The sequence below is a fragment of the Silurus aristotelis genome (genome assembly GCF_946808225.1).
Source record: "Silurus aristotelis genome assembly, chromosome: 12".
In the NCBI taxonomy this organism is placed as follows: domain Eukaryota; kingdom Metazoa; phylum Chordata; class Actinopteri; order Siluriformes; family Siluridae; genus Silurus; species Silurus aristotelis.
In genome coordinates, this window is record NC_139585.1 from 9116387 (window position 1) to 9137910 (window position 21524).

General features: G+C 36.3%; 1 protein-coding gene across 1 annotated transcript in view; it reads right to left on the minus strand.

Annotated features, from left to right (window-relative positions):
• Positions 1-1940: 1940 nt before the first annotated feature.
• Positions 1941-21524, minus strand: part of tcerg1l (transcription elongation regulator 1 like) — a 104969-nt gene continuing 85385 nt past the window's right edge. The window contains exons 6-14 of the mRNA XM_083556546.1: positions 20095-20220; positions 14008-14084; positions 11806-11894; positions 9242-9393; positions 7786-7870; positions 4401-4536; positions 4028-4117; positions 3803-3921; positions 1941-2938 (exon numbers count right to left, since the gene is read on the minus strand). Coding sequence (XP_083412672.1) covers positions 2782-2938; positions 3803-3921; positions 4028-4117; positions 4401-4536; positions 7786-7870; positions 9242-9393; positions 11806-11894; positions 14008-14084; positions 20095-20220 — 1031 coding nt within the window. The 3' untranslated portion in view covers positions 1941-2781. The remainder of the gene's footprint in view (positions 2939-3802; positions 3922-4027; positions 4118-4400; positions 4537-7785; positions 7871-9241; positions 9394-11805; positions 11895-14007; positions 14085-20094; positions 20221-21524) is intronic.

Consider the following 21524-nt stretch of genomic DNA (forward strand, 5'->3'; position numbering starts at 1 on the left):
CAAACTTGAATGCAGCACCTCAGTAGTGTTAGTAAAGTAATTATCTTAAATGCTGCTGATGACTAACATTCGATTTATTTGAATATTTCTAGTTGTTCGTAATTAAAACCAGCAAGTTAACATAAGTCAAATGATAAGGATTTGAGAATGTTAAAATATATACAAATGGTTTTTATCATGGATTTTCAGCCGGGTTAACCCGGATAGATCTGAAAATGTTATTCTTTAAAAGCTCTCTCTACACTTTTGTATTTCTACCTAAATTGCTTGGTCTGAAATTAAGCACCTAAAAATCTCTTTCAATCAACGCAATCTAAAAATTGTATAAATTGACATTAATATTTAACAATGATATCAAACTGGATAGCAGGTAACCGACTGTAGCACATCCTCATCCACCGTCTTGTTTTTTATTTTGTTGTGGTTGTTGAATGAATCAAATTACTATGTCACATGACTAAAAATGTGCCATTTTGGAATATGTCCTTTTCCTCAGTCCTAAGTACAATGCCAAATCACAATTTTTAATTGTATGCACTTGGGAACAATAATGTTATTGTGTTAATGTTATGATGTTAATAATGTAATTCACTGAACAATAATAGCCTGAATTTTAATCAGAATTAATGTGGAAAAATTGACCATAAACAAAAATAAAAACTAAATCTTTATTATTATTTATTTATTTATTTAATTTTTATTTTTTGCAATGTTCAGTAATGAATCTTATTTTATGTGTTACTCGTTATTACCCTCATGTACAGCTCATTTTATTCTTTGTCTATTTGCCTACCGATCTCCCCTCCTATGATTTATTTCAGTGCATCATTTAACACACTCTGTCAAGAATGAGAGAAGGTGGTGGGGATGCTGATGCCTGATTTTTAGCCCTTGAATAATGTAATCTGTAAGATTTTGGGGTTTAGTGACTATTCCCCTGGTCTCGGTACATGCTCCTGTGGCAACTGCTCATTTAGTGCTTAGAGATTTTCTCAGTCTGCAAATGATCGCCAAGGCTCTGATATTTGTAAGCATGTTTGAGAAATAGCCAATGAGAACCCAAGAGAAAAATTCATTCATCTGCTCTCCTTCATTGTGCACCCCTAAATGTTTTATATCAACCATCTGGGGAGAAAATGAGGGTAAAAATTTAAGTGTAATAATATTGTATTTTTAAGACATTATTTGCTACATAATACCCCAATGTATATTAGGTACAGCAAAAAATAAATACAAATAAAAAATAAAAAAATCAGCATAATGAATTCTGGGTTAAAAAATGTAGGGGGTTTTTTGTACTTGGATGGTTCTCCCTGACAAATATTTGCTAATCATTTTCTGTAAAGTTTTTTTGGTTCTGGTTTTCCAGACACAATCAATACAAAGTCAGATATTAGACAACACATTTATTTTCTTGAGAAAATGGAATTTCAGGTTTAGGAGACATTCAGCATGATTCCCTCCAAGTAAATGTGTGAGCCTCAGCTGTGTGTACACCCCAACATCACCACACGACTAATTACAAGCAGTCAAAGTCATGTAGTCATGTAGTGTGAATTAGTCAGAGGTCCTAAGATTTTGAAAGTCATGTAGTAGCACATGGCCTTAAGTGCAATTACAGCTGCCTCTGCTAAAACAATGACAGCATATGTAAATATATATATATACATATATATATATATATATATATATATATATATATATATATATATATATATATATATATATATATATATATATATATTAGAATGAATGAATTAAATGAATTAGGAAACAATTAAAGATAAACAATTTACTTCATTATGCCTGTAAAACTAATGTGTACCTCTTTGCATGTAATGTAGAATATGTGTGTGTGTGTGTGTGTGTGTGTGTGTGTGTGTGTGTGTGTGTGTGTGTGTGTGTGTGATTTTAAATACAAACACTGCTGCCAGGTCAAATAATTTTGACAAATCAAATCCACAATTTTATTATATTATGTCTCATTCAGCCTTATAATATATATATTTTTAAATCCATTTGGGAACATTGTGTTGTTATAACAATAATCTTGTTTCTACTGTGAGAACAAATATCCTCTGTAATGATAATGTTCAATAATACATTTTATATACTCCTTTCTTTAAAATTTCCTGGCAAAGATTCTGATTGGAAAACAAATTTGAGAACACGTGACCGATTTTAAAGAGATGTCAATTATATCATTTCAGTCCTCCAACAACACTCACAATTTTTAAATTTTTTTATCACAATGAACACTTTTGACACCTTAAACAAATCAATCAAAACATGACGGCGATTCTCACAAAGAATCGGATATTCTCCTGTGACGCTCCACATACTCCACGTTACACTTTCACAAAACTTTGTGACAGCGCGCATTTGTCAACATGTATTTACAGTCTTAAAAAAAAAAAACACTTGATACCTGTATGCTCAGGTCAATGGCTTCCAACAGTACAGTTTGCCCATTTATTGAAATAATTTTTTTTTTAATTATGACATCTTGCAACATTGAATTTTAGAGCTTCAATATGAAACAGATCAGTCTCAGAATTGAACCACCTCGAAAGTTGAACCCGGCTGGCTCTGGTGCTTTTGCTGTTTGTGCGCATTGTTCTGAATATCCAGAGTTCAGATAAAAACTCCAGACCCTGCAATAGGTTTTATTTACTTAGTCAGATGCAGTGGCATAATATGTCCTTGTGCAGTTTGACTTGATTCCTGTCAAAAAGGCATTCTGTTAAAACAAATTAGTTTATTTCACAGTCTGCTGAAACTTCATCTCATCTTCCTCAGCCTCATTCGGTTCTCCTTATCACGCTTCTTGAGCCCGCTGATGAACTGGGAGAAAAGCAGCTCTTGGTCCTTCTGCTTGGGAACACGTTTAAAACGTGGGTCTCGGCCGTACTTTTCTGAGAACTCTTTGAAAGTTGACCTACATGGGGGGGAAAAAAAAAGAAGGAATAAATCAGCCAAGCTGTCACAGGCTGCTGGAGCCATCCAATTTTCCATTTCACTGCAGCGATGATATACTGTTGCTCATTCGCACATGTGCTGCTCATCTCCCTGTGCTACTTTTGTGATTTAATACAGGTATGGTTATTGTTGATTTGCTGTTTGGATATGAACTTGAGTTGAGTACTTGATATATTTTTGTCCTCAGGTCTAAGAAAATGGATACAAGGGAATCATCAATATCCAGACACATTAGTAGTGCTTTCACACTAGCCCTGTCCACCAAACTTCGGCTTGAAGTTCAGTGCTTACACAAACCCTATTGTTACAAACCCTATCTTAATAGTTTGGCTAAGGACTTAGAAATGTTTAGTGGCTTAGGGAAAAATTTTGAGATCATTCATCTGCTGTTATCTCTGTATTGGCACTTTTTAAAAGACATACTTCCTCTTATTTAGGAAGTCTGTAAATATTAATACTCATGCATGTTTTATAAAGGTACTTCGCAATTCCGTAAAAGGTAAATGTGTCATCATTATGAATGAATCACTAGAAACCATGTTGTGAAGGAAGGAACAATACTTTTTTTTCATGGTGCAAAAAGTAAACCTTCAAACAGACTTGAATTGGAATTCATTTCTTCCAGGAATCAGCAAAGGGAAACAAGATCAAACATCCCAAGTCATAGAAGCTTACACCTGCTTCGCAGATCACATCCATTATTAACACAATGGCTGAATATATAAATCTCAGGTCAAGATATTGGGGCGACATGTTTTCCTAATGGTACACACACTGCACAACATAAAAACTAAAATAGTAAAGAGACAACACAGGAACATACTTGGATGTAAGTTTGGACTCTTCAAGTAATTTCCTGAACTCCTCTTTTGCCTGCAGGAGTTTGTTCTTTTTTTCTTTATATTCCTCTTTTATCCTGGCTTTGGCAAACTGATCAAAAATCTGCAAAGGAGGGGAAAAAAAAAAACAGGATGCAGTATTGGTCATTGAAATGACATCTAGGTTAATAAGGGCAAGTCTTAAGTAAATAACCTTAACTCAGCCTTACCTGCTTCCTTTCCTCCGGTCCCAGAAGCAGGTAACGTGGATCAAACACAATTTTATGTAATTCTTTTTCCCATGTTGAAAATGCAGACACCTGATAATGAGATGAAAAGACAAATATGTGCATGTAAGCAATGATAAAGGCAACAATATTACATGCCCAAATGTCAGCTGAAAAGCTAATATTATATTTATTTAATATTCATATTAGATCAACTACAGAGTAAAGACTAAGAGGCCAGTGATCTTCATTTTAACTCAGAAATTAATTCTCAGAACTCACTATGAATTTTAAAGTGCCCCTGAAGCCATATTTGATGAACTGTACCTCTGCCTTACTTACTGAAGCTTATTTAAAGTGCTTTTAGTACTCTTACCCCTCTCTCTAAGAGCATATCCCTGAAGCGTGTGATCCGCAGCTCCAGTGGTAGGACCATCTGATTGGACGCAGTGCACCTCTCTGTATTCCGCTCCTCACTACCAGAAGCGGAATTACTATACGGCTCTTCCAATCTAAATTAGAAGGCATAATAATGACAATATGTGATGGGTATTTCCCTCTATCTGTTCCCAGACGTCTTCCATGCTCATCATGCTATTCAAATTCAAATGAATTATAATTATATTAATGTTAATCATGCTTGTTGTAGAAATTACACAACAATTTAATTTCACATATTCCCAAACAAAAAACAAAAATTTTCCAAACAAAAAACAAAATTGCTTATTCAGGATCAAATCACTTTTTCACTGTAATAGAATTGTGCTAGACATTGCTTGAATGTGAATCAGGACCACATCGCTCAGGCAATCCTGGATCGGATGTGTTGGTTTGCACCCAAACTGACAAACAAAAATACACATGTTTCTTTTCAAACAGTCAAAGTTATATATATATATATATATATATATATATATATATATATATATATATATATATATATATATATATATATATATATATATATATATATATATACAGTGAGGGAAATAAGTATTTGAACACCCTGCTATTTTGCAAGTTCTCCCACTTAGAAATCATGGAGGGGTTTGAAATTGTCATCGTAGGTGCATGTCCACTGTGAGAGACATAATCTAAAAAAAAAAATCTAGAAATCACAATATATGATTTTTAAACTATTTATTTGTATGATACAGCTGCAAATAAGTATTTGAACATCTATCAGCTAGAATTCTGACCCTGAAAGACCTGTTAGTCTGCCTTTAAAATGTCCACCTCCACTACATTTATTATCCTAAATTAGATGCACCTGTTTGAGGTCGTTAGCTGCATAAAGACACCTGTCCACCCCATACAATCAGTAAGAATCCAACTACTAACATGGCCAAGACCAAAGAGCTGTCCAAAGACACTAGAGACAAAATTGTACACCTCCACAAGGCTGGAAAGGGCTACAGGGAAATTGCCAAGCAGCTTGGTGAAAAAAAGGTCCACTGTTGGAGCAATCATTAGAAAATAGGAGAAGCTAAACATGACTGTCAATCTCCCTCGGACTGGGGCTCCATGCAAGATCTCACCTCGTGGGGTCTCAATGAAGGTGAGAAATCAGCCCAGAACTACATGGGAGGAGCTGGTCAATGACCTGAAAAGAGCTGGGACCACTGTTTCCAAGGTTACTGTTGGTAATACACTAAGACGTCATGGTTTGAAATCATGCATGGCACGGAAGGTTCCCCTGCTTAAACCAGCACATGTCCAGGCACGTCTTAAGTTTGCCAATGACCATTTGGATGATCCAGAGGAGTCATGGGAGAAAGTCATGTGGTCAGATGAGACCAAAATAGAACTTTTGGGTCATAATTCCACTAAACGTGTTTGGAGGAAGAAGAACGATGAGTACCATCCCAAGAACACCACCCCTACTGTGAATCATGGGGGTGGTAGCATCATGCTTTGGGGGTGTTTTTCTGCACATGGGACAGGGCGACTGCACTGTATTAAGGAGAGGATGACCGGGGCCATGTATTGCGAGATTTTGGGGAACAACCTCCTTCCCTCAGTTAGAGCATTGAAGATGGGTCGAGGCTGGGTCTTCCAACATGACAATGACCCGAAGCACACAGCCAGGATAACCAAGGAGTGGCTCTGTAAGAAGCATATCAAGGTTCTGGCGTGGCCTAGCCAGTCTCCAGACCTAAACCCAATAGAGAATCTTTGGAGGGAGCTCAAACTCCGTGTTTCTCAGCGACAGGCCAGAAGATCTTTGTGGAGGACTGGGCCAAAATCCCTCCTGCAGTGTGTGCAAACCTGGTGAAAAACTACAGGAAATGTTTGACCTCTGTAATTGCAAACAAAGGCTACTGTACCAAATATTAACATTGACTTTCTCAGGTGTTCCAATACTTATTTGCAGCTGTATCATACAAATAAATAGTAAAAAAATCATACATTGTGATTTCTGGATTTTTTTTTTTTTTAGATTATGTCTCTCACAGTGGACATGCACCTACGATGACAATTTCAGACCCCTCCATGATTTCTAAGTGGGAGAACTTGCAAAATAGCAGGGTGTTCAAATACTTATTTTCCCTCACTGTATATATGGAAGGTATATGTTGTGTAAGGAAATTTCATACTGTTAGAATTTTTTCTATTCATTGTTTTCATATATATATATATATATATATATATATATATATATATATATATATATATATATATATATATATATATATATATATATATATATATAGTACAGACCAAAAGTTTGGACACACCTTCTCATTCAAAGAGTTTTCTTTATTTTCATGACTATGAAAATTGTAAAGTCACACTGAAGGCATCAAGGGCTATTTGACCAAGAAGGAGAGTGATGGGGTGCTGCGCCAGATGACCTGGCCTCCACAGTCACCGCACCTGAACCCAATCGAGATGGTTTAGGGGTGAGCTGGACCGCAGAGTGAAGGCAAAAGGATCAACAAGTGCCAAGCATCTCTCGGGGAACTCCTTCAAGACTGTTGGAAGACCATTTCAGGTGACTACCTCTTGAAGCTCATCAAGAGAATGCCAAGAGTGTGCAAAGCAGTAATCAAAGCAAAAGGTGGCTACTTTGAAGAACCTAGAAAATGACATTTTTCAGTTGTTTCACACTTTTTTGTTATGTATATAAGTCCATATATAATTCCACAGGTGTTAATTCATAGTTTTGATGCCTTCAGTGTGAATCTACAATTTTCATAGTCATGAAAATAAAGAAAACTCTTTGAATGAGAAGATGTGTCCAAACCTTTGGTCTGTACTGTGTGTGTGTATATATATATATATATATATATATATATATATATATATATATATATATATATATATATATATATATATAAAATATACATTGTATAGGTTGAAAACGATGAATAGAAATTCTAAAAGTATGACATTTCCTAAAAGTAAAAAAGGAATTAAACATGAAATACAAACTGAATTTATTACAGTAAAATGTCTATTGATCTATGACAAGCAAATATTCAAAATTTACTCTCAGAAATCACTTTCAGCTAGTAAAGTTTGAATGTCTTTTCACTGACTGATTTTTTAAAACCATCCTGCTTGTAAATAGTGTTTGGGAAACCTTTTCTTCTCTTTTCTTTCTTTCTTTCTTTCTTTCTTTCTTTCTTTCTTTCTTTCTTTCTTTCTTTCTTTCTTTCTTTCTTTCTTTCTTTCTTTCTTCCTTTCTTTTTATTTTTATTTTTTATGTTTAGCCATATTCCCTTACAACCAACTTCATCTGCCAAATTAGGACATACTTGTTGCGTTTCGATTTTGAAATATGGTCTGCTTCATCATCGTCTTCATCCTCATCATCAGCTGAGAGGGAATTTGAGCCATCCTCTGCAGATAAAAACAAAGAATTAAATAAAAAAATAAAAAAATAAATTAAAAAAAATCACAACGCTTCATGCATGTGTTGTTGTGCTGTTAGTAATGCAGGAATGCTCAATGCTGAAAACGGATGCAAGTGCTGGATAAAAAACATTTATTTAGAATGAAAAGGCAAACAATCGGAATGCAGACAAACATAGAATAGGCAAACGATCAACAAACTGCAATATGAAAGCAAAACGAGGACAAGAATGAGAAGAAAAAAATATAAATAAAAAATGAAAGCATGTAACTAAGAATAAACAGCCAGGTATACAAACAGTGACAGTGACGTGTATTACCACAAAAATCCAATTCACTGACAAGGGAATGTATATATACTGTATATTTATATATATAAAATGATGAGACATGGGTGAAGACATACAGTATATGAACGATGACAAACACACATGGCACTGAAAGGCAGGCACTTTGTGGTGGCTAGTGCTTTGTAAACACTGTTGAGCTCCGAGGGGGGGGGGAATTATCTTCTGACATTGATATAATAGTTGTGCAGTGTTTAAGAATGTGTCGTAAAGATTGTCTTACTTGAAGAGTTCAAACTACATCCAAACAGCAAGTAACAGTGTTTTTCTATTTGTTGATTTTCTATTATCCAACATACATTATAATGCCATTAACTTCATATCTACTCATCTATGGTGAGTTTGTCAGCAGGCTAGATTAAAACCATGCAAAGCACATTCATTTTCTATAATAGAAATCAATTTAATAAACTTTAACTAATTATTTCTATCTGTTTTTGTCTGAATTGAGAAGTGGAAACATCAATAACTAATCACCCTGCGATGGCAATAAGACTAAATCAATAAAAGCATACAAGCTTCAGGGAAATGTAGTCAGCCGTGTAATACCTTCCAGACAGGATCACAACTAATTCAATATGTACAGAGGCAGAAATACCAGATTCGCTCTTATTAGCTAATCCACGTGAACAGCAATCAATAGTTTTTTGCCCATTATAGTTCTCGGCAAACAACTTTAGGATTATGCAGGGATTATGAGTGAGAGGATTTTGTTCAATTGTTAACTGGAATAAATAGTTGGTGGTTTTACTATTGCCATCCACTGATCGATTTCATGAATTGACACTTGTTTACCAGCCAGAACTATCGTTACTCTGTTCTTCAACAAAATAATAGGTTTGGCAACCTGTCCTGGTAACCAGGCTCACACCGGTAAAACACAGTCATGCTGGTTGTTAACAGTGTCAGAACAAGCACACACACACACACACACACACACACACACACACACACACACACACACACACACACACACACACACACACACACACACACACACAGCAAGCTGCACCTGACAACTCTTTCTTGCGTTTATGTGGAGGATCTTCAATTATTTTGTTGAGGTCTCCCCGGTCTTTTAAATCCATTGGTTTCTCCCATACAGACAGCTGCATGGTGGGATTGAAGAAGAAAACCCTGTCATCTCCTGTCCAAACCACACACCTGCAAAATACAGAGAGAGCTGAGGAGACCCGCAATTACACACAAACAAACACACACACAAATACATACATGTGCACTTTATGTAGTCCTGTAGATAGGTCTTTTTTGTTCTAGTTAGTATTTGTGACATCTTGTGTGGTCGGTTTATGTTGAACCTTGGTCCTGGAGGATTGCTTTCTTTCACTGGGTATTGTGCACCAACTGTGTATAGTTGAAATGACAATAAAAGAAACAAAACATTTGGCAAATGGACAAAAAAAAGCTTAGGAGACTTGCAATTCACACACACACACACACGCACGCACGCACACACACACACACACACACACACACACACACACACACACACACACACACACACACACACACACACACACACACACACACCTGCAAACACCAAGAGAACTGAGGAGATCTAGTCTTACATACAAACACAGATGCACGCACCCACGCGCACACACACACACACACACACACACACACACACACACACACAGACACACACACACACACACACATGCAGGTGCACACAAAAATACACATCTGCAAACTAAAGAAGAGCTGAGAAAACCTACACTTACATACACACATGCACACAAACACCCACACACAACTGCAAACACAAAAGAAGCTGAGGATACCCACACTTACACACACACACACACACACACACACACACACACACACACACACATATACAAATGTTTGCTTTTGCATCCAACATTTTACTCATTATCTTGGTTTTACCTAAGCATGCAAGAAAACTATACAAGTGAATTTCTCTGTTTCTTGTTTTCCCCAAACACTTCACTGCAGCAAAAGTAAATGGAAAAAATGGTGGCACAGGATCTTTCAGGGGTGCATTTATTTTATTCTCAAATTTCTACCAATGATATTTTTGTTAAGTCCATTTAAAAGCTAAACATTTTGCCATATTGGGCTCTGTCCCTTTTTTTCCTCAAAAGCATAGAATCTTATGTATATATTTATTTATCTACAAAACCCTTGAAGTCTTGTGTCATCCCAGGAGCAAACTAGAAACAATGAAAAAATCAATATTTAGTTTAAAAATGTACACCCTTTGCTTTGAAAATGTCGTTTTATCTCTTACAGTGCACATAATATATACAGCACCTATACGACTCAAACAACAAGTCTCAATTCGAATGCATCCGGCACTGGACACATGATGCAATGCTCCGGAGTGCTGCAATAATTTGACGTGACTTCATGCTGAGCATGACAAACACATTCTGACATTTTATTTTGACTCGCATCACCAGATCTAAGCAGCTTGCTGCACGTAGTCATGACGGCTTTCGGTAAACACTACAATTCCCACCTTTCACTAAAAAACATCAGAAGCTATATGTGGCATCGTTTATATATTTCAAACAGATGGCAGATGTCTAATACTTCCTCTGTCCCTGCTATGTTAATGAAATCACCAATAACACTTCTCCAATCCTGCTGCAACCTAAAACAATAGTGTTCAAGCACACAGGAGCTAAATTAGAATGCAAACAAACACTATACTGTGAAGCTTAAGACTATGTGCTATATGGGCATTGCAGAAAGTGGATAGATATACTGCAGCTTTCATTCTGAGCCACAGTCTTCCACAATATGTATCAACTAAAGCCTGTCAAGTGAATTCAGCCCCATGAGCCAGCAAAAAAACTGACACAGACAAACCATTATGCCTTCTGAACTAAACTGAGTTTGTGTTTAGGGGCAGAGGCGCTTGGACTAGGGGATGTTGAGGCAGAGGGAGATAATTCGGCTTGCTCTATTCCAGTATGGTTTGGATATTAACTTGTGACTGGAACATATAACAGATGAAAAACTAATGCAGAATTGATTTTTTGATTTGTTAAAAACACCAATACTAATAAAAAAAAAAAAAAAAAAAAAAAAAAAAAAAAAAAGCTTATTTACTAACAGTGTTAACAATTTATTTTTAATTTTTTATTGTGTCTTGAACCAACCCCAGCCATTAGGGTTGCACAAGCCTTAGTGTCGGTCCCAAGCCCGGATAAATGGGGAGGGTTGCGTTAGGAAGGGCATCCAGCGTAAAAACATGTACCAAATCAAAACATGCAGATGATCCGCTGTGGCGACGCCTAACAGGAGAAGCTGAAAGAAAGTTTATTTTGTCAATTTTTTGTTATTGTGGTATTAACAGGCCTCCTCTAGCAATTTGTTACAATGATACTTAACACTCAATTATGTATAGTTGATGTACAAACCTCATCTTAATATTTTTATGTATTATGAAACATGTCCACTAACTGAACATCCTATTTATCACTTTGTACACACATTATCACAATAAAATGTGTTTGTTAAAGAAACAGTGGCCATAATTTAAAACCCATAAGAAAACGTTTAATTACAAATGTGACCGCTTACCATGGTGATCCTGGCACTGGAGTGGAGGCAACTGGCCGTTTGTCTTTAGGGGAGCTGTCCATGCCCATGCTGATCTTAAACTGCTCTTCCTACACACACACAACACACACACACACACACACATTACACATTACCATGCCTACGCGTACAGTTGTACTAGTGCCCTATCTCTAGCCATGTTTGTTTAAAATTGATTCCTAATTTTTTTTGTGGACCAATATAAATTTGTTAAATATAGCACAACAAGGCAGTAAGCCAACTACAAGTGCCCCAACAGCCACCTCACCATCTTGAAAAGGTCTTATCCTCAATTAATGTTTACTCGCCATGCACTCTTACTCCACTGATTATACAGATGTAAAGTTCAATTAACTTTCCATGCACGAGGGTTAGGAGGCTAATCCTGGGAATGAGGAGAAAATATTACTGCATGATAAACGATTCAGACATGTTCAGCTCTCAACAATGGACAGACAGCAGTCAATTACCAAAACCCTGGCCGACTAAATGACACTGATTACCAATTCTCCACACTGGTGGCTGCTAAACCAAAATGCATCCGGCCAAATGAATTGGTGTTGTAGGGGAAATTTAGTTAATTACAATAACTGGAAAGGCCCATAAAAGGCAATGCATGTACCGAAGAAAAAGCCAGCACTACCAACACTAGCAACTTGACAGAGCATTCATACACTAAAACAAAAACAGCAAAACAAAATTAAAAAAAATATAGTGCCAGTGAATTTGTTAAATATATTAACAGTAATGTATAGTTCATTACTTTCATGTTTGTAGTTCAATGTATACTTTATTACCATTCGGCATATTGCCTATTAGGCTGCCACATTCATTCACCACCTCTTAAAGTTGAGACAGAAAACAAAGTAAGAGTTGAAGATTAGGGATTTTGCTAAAGGAACAGCTTAGCAAAGCTTGGATTTGAACTCATCACCTTCTGATCTGTTATTAGATACCTTAAGATTGCACCTCCTTTTTCCTTAACCAGCATAATCTAATCCAACCACCTCCACTATTGAACTGATGATCATAATACGAAATCACAAATCATAATACTAAACCAAAAATCGTAATGCTATTTGGATGTAAATCTATATAGCATTACGATTTTTGGTTTAGTATTATGATCATCAGTTCAATAGTGGAGGTGGTTGGAGGTGGTCTCAACTGGTAATAAAGTTTACATTAAACCTGTGTTTTCTTATAAGAGTCTAAATAATAAATGTTTAAAATTAAGATGAAATAAATCTAAATAAATCTATAAAATAAATCCAGACAAATCCAAATAATGGCATTACCGTTACTGTTATATATTTGTTGTCTATTTTTTGGATTTCCCACTAATGGAGAGAATATATGATGAAGTATACCGTATAATGTTTTTGAGAGAAAAAGAAACAAAAGCATTTGATCTCTCGCCATGACTAAAGACCTTCATTGCCACATCAAGTAGATGTGGTTTATTGAGTATTACAGGAATCAAGATAATGTTGTTACCTTAGCTACAATATTGAACATGTTATATAGACTTACCAAATAGTGCCTCAGTTAAAATTTTTGTACAGGTACACGCTTACAACATCTTACAACATAGATAGGGACAGAAAAACCTGGTCCAACTGTAAGTCTATCAGGTCTTTATTCGAGAAGAGTGACTACTCTATGATGCGTTTTGACACAGACGTAAAGAGGCACTGTAAACACATTTAAAAAATGTTACATAGTACAAATAAAATAAATAAAAAATAAGATCACGCACATCTACAGGGAAAACTTAGAACAGTAACATCTCTTCCTCCCAGAGGCCTTATCCATCCTATGATATACTTCACAGAAGACTTTTCTGTGTAAACTTGTTTTTAGAATAACAAAGCGCTGCCCAAGCATGTGCTAATGAATGTAGCAACATGGCTCTTGTAGCCTGTGGCTCCCTTTTTAGATTGCAGTCAGCCAGTGTAAGATCATAGTATCCTTAAGGTTCAGCAAAAAGCTTGCAGTAAGCTTGCTTAACATGCAAAGGAAAGTCTTCTGTTCTTTCAGCACATACATGCACATTTATTTTATGAGCAGTTCGATTCTTTTCTGGCCAAACCCCAGAAATGGAAATTAAATGAACGATACAGTTGTGCCAGTTTTGAGGTTGGCAGTGGCTAATGAGGGAGAAGGCAACTGATGATCACAAACCTCCACTTTGTCTTCTGGCATGGAGTGCAGCACCAATGCTCCTGTACAGGATGGTTTTTTTACTTCCAGTTTCTTTTCTAGGGGAAGTAAGCAGATGTTATGCATTGACTTCTTCTTCTTCTCCTTGTCATATTTTAGTTCAAATTCTCATTAGTCTTAATCATTCACTGTGCAATCAGCAGAGAGCTTTCATGTTAAACCACACTTCAGTCTACAAGAATGACAATATAATTTAAAGTGGTGTTAAGTAGGCTAATTAAAGCATAGAGTTGGTCGACCAATCAAATCGTAATTTATAAGCAATCTAGACAAGGCAAGTACAGAATGAAACTGATGCAAAATGTTGTCGGACATGTGTGTATATGCTATAGAAAATCAGTGTAATTCACATCACTTGATCTGCCAATCATATGGTCATTCATAAGCTTATGAGTTTATCAAGATGAAGCAAACTAAAGTTAGCATTGTCTTGGTCAAATATGCTAGGCCTTCCCTGAAAAAGACATTTTCTGGATGGAAACATTTGTTGCTACAAAACTTTTATATCATTCAGCATAGATAAAACCTTGAAGATGATTGTGCAAACAATTCCACTGGCACTAATGCACTCTTATACCATCAGAGCTTTTTGAACTGAGTGCTAAAAACAAGACAGATTGTCCCTCTCCGCTTTAGTCTAAAGGACATGGTGTCCATGATTTCCAACACGTAATTAAAATTTCGATTCGTCAAAAGCATCAAATATTAATTTTTACCCATGTCCCTTGTGCACAGAGATTTTTTCAGATTTTTGTAAACTTTTTAATGATAATATATACTGTAAATGATGAGAATTCTGAAATTGTTCCAAAATGTGTAGACACAGTCTTTCACAGATTGGTGAAGTTCTGCCCATCGTTATTTTTGAAAGGCTCCGCCTCTCTAAGATACAGAAAACTAACCTATTTAGTTGCTAATGGTTTTTCCAACTAATTACCTGAATTTTTTCCTCTAAATGGTACATTTCACGGTTTAGTATGTACCTCGGTTTTTTAGTTTGGGTAAAATTTCATCAACAGTTTACATTTTTAGAACAATTTTAAATAAAATACCTGCTTGGTTAAATAATACATAAAATTTATATTTTTTAATAATTTATCAAATATAAAATAGAATTAATCAAATTAATGCAATACACATTTTTTATTATATTGAATAAATTAAGTAATCAATTAAATTGCCACAAATTAATTTGATTAGAAGAATAGAATAGCCTTTATTTGTCACATATACATTACAGCACAGTGAAATGTTGTTCTTCGCATATCCCAGCTTGCTTGGAAGCTGGGGTCAGAGCGCAGGGTCGGCCATGATACGGCGCCCCTGGAGCACACAGAGGGTTAAGGGCGTTGCTCAAGGGCCCAAGAGTGGCAGCTTGGCAATACCGGGGCTTGAACCCCCGACCTTCCGATCAGTAATCCAGCGCCTTAACCACTGGAGCCACCACTCCCCCATTTAATTGTTTACATTTGTTAGACCCCCCTGTACGGATAAGCGGGAGAAAATGAATGAATGAATAAATGTTAGACCCTATTTGGGTAATACAGACATGTATGTACTATACGTATGTCTCTTTGTTTTACATTTAATATTTAATTTTCTAAAGTTATGATCTACTTAACTGTCCTACTTATTTCAGCATACTTCAACAAATGCCTTCATTCCTTATAGCCTTCATTCATTCACTCCGTCCAATATGTGGAATCGTCGGCATCAACTCCTATTAAGAGAAATTCTTGAACTTGGATGTTTAAGAATCCATAACTTCCTGGTTAGCGGCTAATGCTAGTGCAATGGATTGTTTAGCGTCTGAACTGCTAAAAAAAGGTCCACTGTTGGAGCAATCATTAGAAAATTGGAAGAAGCTAAACATGACTGTCAATCTCCCTCGGACTGGAGCTCCATGCAAGAGCTCACCTCGTGGGGTCTCAATGATCCTAAGGAAGGTAAGAAATCAGCCCAGAACTACACGGGAGGAGCTGGTCAATGACCTGAAAAGAGCTGGGACCACCGTTTATAAGGTTACTGTTGGTAATACACTAAGACGTCATGGTTTGAAATCATGCATGGCACGGAAGGTTCCCCTGCTTAAACCAGCACATGTCCAGGCACGTCTTAAGTTTGCCAATGACCATTTGGATGATCCAGAGGAGTCATGGGAGAAAGTCATGTGGTCAGATGAGACCAAAATAGAACTTTTGGGTCATAATTCCACTAAACGTGTTTGGAGAAAGAAGAATGATGAGTACCATCCCAAGAACACCATCCCTACTGTGAAGCATGGGGGTGGTAGCATCATGCTTTGGGGGTGTTTTTCTGCACATGGGACAGGGCGACTGCACTGTATTAAGGAGAGGATGACTGGGGCCATGTATTGCAAGATTTTGGGGAACAAACTCCTTCCCTCAGTTAGAGCATTGAAGATGGGTTGAGGCTGGGTCTTCCAACATGACAATTACCTGAAGCACACAGCCAGGATAACCAAGGAGTGGCTCTGTAAGAAGCATATCAAGGTTCTGGCATGGCCTAGCCAGTCTCCAGACCTAAACCCAATAAAGAATCTTTGAAGGGAGCTCAAATTCCGTGTTTCTCAGCGAAAGGCCAGAAACCTGACTGATCTAGAGAAGATCTGTGTGGAGGAGTGGGCCAAAATCCCTCCTGTAGTGTGTGCAAACCTGGTGAAAAACTACAGGAAAAGTTTGACCTCTGTAATTGCAAACAAAGGCTACTGTACCAAATATTAACATTGACTTTCTCAGGTGTTTAAATACTTATTTGCAGCTGTATCATACAAATAAATAGTAAAAAAATCATATATTGTGATTTCTGGATTTCTGGATGTCTCTCACAGTGGACATGCACCTACGATGACAATTTCAGACCCCTCCATGATTTCTAAGTGGGAGAATTTGCAAAATAGCAGGGTGTTCAAATACTTATTTTCCTCACTGTATATATATATATATACATTTTTTTTGTTTATTTTTTTCAAGTATTGTATAATGATTATTAGCATGTGTGATAACCATTTTATGAGTGATACACAATTGTGGCAGAATTATCATTTTCACTTAGCAGATAAAGTCTGGGAAATGCAGAACTTTGTTTGTTTTTAATTTCTGTATAAGAAATTGTGTTAGCACACTACAAACTTTATTTTTTTATATATAATTTACTTAATGATCTTTCCTCAATCTGACTACAATTTCAGTCAAAATGGATTAAATTGCTAAAGTACTGTTGTACTAAATAAACAAACAATAAGCCATGAATTGTTATGGTAGATTGTTATTTTATAGAATTTAAAATGATAAAGTGGTTTTCTTTTGAAACTGAGAAATAAAGGAGGCAACACTAAGACTTGTAAATATAGATAAATATTTTCTTTTTGGTTTGTGTGTTTTTTTCTGTTATTTTTGTCTTTTAGTAATGACTGGTGATGCTTGATGAAATACACTAATCCCAGCAATTTACATGACTCTGTCACATGACCTCCCAGTCACGCTTAGAATCTTTAAGTTTTACATTTCTTTTCTTCGCAGCTATTGCATGTAGTTTGTTGCTTGTGTTATTCCTTGTTGCTTCGGTTCTTCTCCTTGTTTATGGTTAATCAGTGATCTGATGCTTGACAAAATAATTAAACAAGTTATTTTGATGAATCTGTACATAAATAAAATGTGACTACTATTGTCTTAGATGGCCATGTCACAAAATCTAATGTGCTGCTAGACCTAAGATGGCATGTCACTTGTCACTTTCAGTATCCAAAGGTTTCCGAGAGTTCCAGGGTCCATGTTATTTTAAAGTCAAGCTGTGAGAGTGTTTGTCAGCTTATAAGGGTCAGTCTCTGACACTTCAGGTAAAGCCACTGTTGTCTGTGTTCTTATTTATTTATTTTTTTTTAAGAAAGAAGTATTCTACTGGAGAATTCTAAGTCTAAAATGTGGGGACTTTTCATTACAACTTGGGGAAAACCTGTCAAATCCATGGACACATGAGAACGCATAGATGTCTCTGGCATTTAATCTTACTCTTCGGGGTGTGAAGACATTTGAACCTTTATAACCTCAGGTTATTGATGTGATGCCATTCAGCACAGTGGCACTGCTGGAGCTCATTCCACAGCTACTAGGTTTTATTATTGTTCCCTTTTCATTGACATTTGGTCATTGTTCTGTCTGCAAAGCACACAAAGGTACGCTTCAGGAGGCAATGGGTTTTTCATGTGTAAATCATTACATTCAGAAACTCTTGACTACACTAAGACCTCTTAAGAAACCCCTTTGTTAAGTGTGCTGTGCAAACACTTGATAAATGCCAATTTCTGTGGCTGAGGAGTTGAGGTGATGGTATGGCTTTACATTATATGGTACTGGAGTTAAGAAATTAAAGTTGGAAGCATCTTGGTGTAAAATTACCTTGAAGCACTGCAAATAAACGGTATTCCTATTTCTGTTCCATCATGATAAAAATTTACCAGAAAATCAATAAGACCACAAAATTCATGCAGAACAGTAAGCACCACACAGCAATATTGCACCGAACAAATTAGTTTAAACAATTTTCTATTTGATAGCAGCAAATCAATCAATGACAGTGGCATTGAATTATACTGATATCTGATTCTTAGACAGCACAGATATTCAACATTGTTTCAAACTAATGTAGCCTGAGCATGTGTTTTACATTGCTTCAGCAAAGTTACTCAGGGTTTCTCAGTTATTATGAAATTCAGAGTTAACCAAAATAAACTTTGCAATACCCAGGTCACTGCTTGCATATATACACTATATGGACAAAGGTTTGTGGATATCTACCTATAGAATTCTATGCTTTTAAACAATCCTTTCCACACTTTGTCCCCTGTTATAATAGCCACTTTTCTGGGAAGATGTTCCCAAGGCATTAGTAAAGGCATTAGGGCATTATTAAAGGCAGGTACTGATTTAGATGAAGTGAGGAGACCTGGGGTGCAGTCAGCATTCCACTTCATCCCGAAGGTGTTCAGTTGGGTTGAGGTCAGAGGTCTAAGGAAATCCCCTGAGGATCTTTTACTCCAACCCATGTAAACCATATCTTTATAGAGCTCGCTTTGTGCATAAGGCATTGTCATGCTGGAACAGATTTGGGTCTCGTAGGACAAGTGGGCAAAATTATTCAATGCTACCACATTTAAAGACATTGTGTTCAATTGTGTGCCTCCAACTTTATGGTAACAGTTTGAGGAAGAACCACATATGGCTAGAAAAGTCAGGTTTCCAAATACATTTGTCTATATAGTGTATATGCAATATAGAAGCAACACTGTTAAAAAATGGTTAAAGTCTGTTTAATGCTTTATCCTTTTTTTCACTGAAAGATGCCTCATTCAACTTCCAGTACATATTTTTTTTATTTTACTCAAATCCACTCCGCATTTGCCCCAAAACTCTTATATTTTCTGAATTTTATTAATTTCTACCATTTTTTATTCACCAAATGACTTATACAGCAAGTGATCACATGCCTTGCACTGCATGCAATCATCTGCTCAGCTCTAATGAAATAACTGCTCAATTGGATAGACAATAAAGGAGGTTCAACTCTCTGAACTCCAACAGGACCATGATCTTGGTCTGATGATGCAACTTTGAGCCAAATGTAGTAGCAAGAGCAAATCCTAGCAAAATATTGTTTAATGTATGGGTTTGGAAAGCTTTTTGTAATTGGAAAATCTTGAAATCTTTTGGAGGTAAAATATTCATTTGCAATCTTGTGTTATATTTCAAATGATTTTCTAAAAGCATCTAAAAATTTCTTATATAAACCCTCCTTGCCTTTGGATTTGTTGGATCAGGCCATTTAGCAGAATGAATAAGATGCAGAAGGTCCAGCCTTCTGAAGCAAAGATGCAATACGTGTAGGTGTATTAAGAGAAATTTGTATTGAATTATATACTCCCAGTTGCAAAATGTCCAACCAGCAGCAAATAAACAATGATTTGTAAATTTGGTTGCTCTGATAGTCTGTCAGCAGTTCAGACAGTTCGATCGTCGAAGCTGAGCTCACCTGGAGCCTTTTTATCTTTCCAGTTACCAGTCAGAAGGGTCACAGCAGGGGCAGAGAGGGACCGCACAGCAGTGAGCTGTGTGGGCAGAACAGGACTCAGCAGACTTTCCCATGAGCCTCGAGGTCCTAGGAGTAAAGCAGAGAAAAGAGAATCTGATTGTCCTGGAAAAAAAAACTCTCTCTCTTTCTCTCACTCTCAAACTCTTGCATTTTCCTTCTCTTTCTTATGCTGTGGAGGCATATTGCTGACATGGTTCGAGTTCCCTTAGAGAGAAGAGTGCTGAAACCTTTATCCTATGATGCAATATTTTTCTCCTGTGGTGTACATTTTTCCAGTATGACTCTTACCCAACCCACAGGGCACAGGGGCTCAATAAATGGTTTAATCAGAAGGAAATGTATGTAAATCATGTTTTGGCCTTCACACTCTTTAAACCCCAAACATAATGAACGTCTATGTGCTTCTATCAATAATATCAAGAAGTAGTTTTTTCTATACACAAAATTGGATATTTATTTTTCCATGGGTACCATTCTAAAAGAAACCATGAATAGCCATAAATAGATTAGCAGCATCTAATAATGCTTCCAATTGATATTTTTTCTCCAAAAAATTTTCATGATAATTTAAGGATTCAGTGGATAAATAAGGATTCTTATATTTGAAAAAACTTGTCTACTAGGAAATGTACTTATTGGGAAAACATCTGCTATAGGATTCTTTATAAAACCATTATTGGTTACCTCGTAGGAAAATATAAAGAGCCTTTAAGGGTTCTACATATCAAATGTAGAACATATGTTTAGCTGATGAGTCATTTATTATTAATTAATAGCATGTGTAAGAGCTCTAACTTTACAGCTTCTTTCTTTCTTTCTTTCTTTCTCTCTTTCTTTCTTTCTTTCTCTCTTTCTTTCTTTCTTTCTCTCTCTCTCTCTCTCTCTCTCTCTCTCTCTCTCTCTCTCTCTCTCTCTCTCATGAATGCATGACAGATTACTACATCAAGGTCTATAGTTGTAGGGTTCCTCCCTTAGGATGCATTACATTTTCCTGCTTATGTAGTGCTTATGTGCAGACTAAATATTAATGATGCTTGTGGTGTCCTTCATTACCATTAACACCGACCATCTTTTCATATCTTGATCTTCTTGTGTCTTCGGACCAGCCACACACTGTGGTTCGGCCAGACATTTCCTTTACATTCAGAAGCTTATGCATGAACCTATTATTTTTGATTGTCCTCAAGATGTGTATGTTCTGTGGGTTTGAACATTACAATTTGGATAAACAATGTGTCCAAATCAATAACTGCCACTACAGCAACACTGCAATAACCTATTACTGTCTGTAAGGGATTTAATTTATCCTTTTTTTTCTTCCACATTTTTTGTCCGTCTTTACATTGCTTATGTGATATAGACTGCAGTTA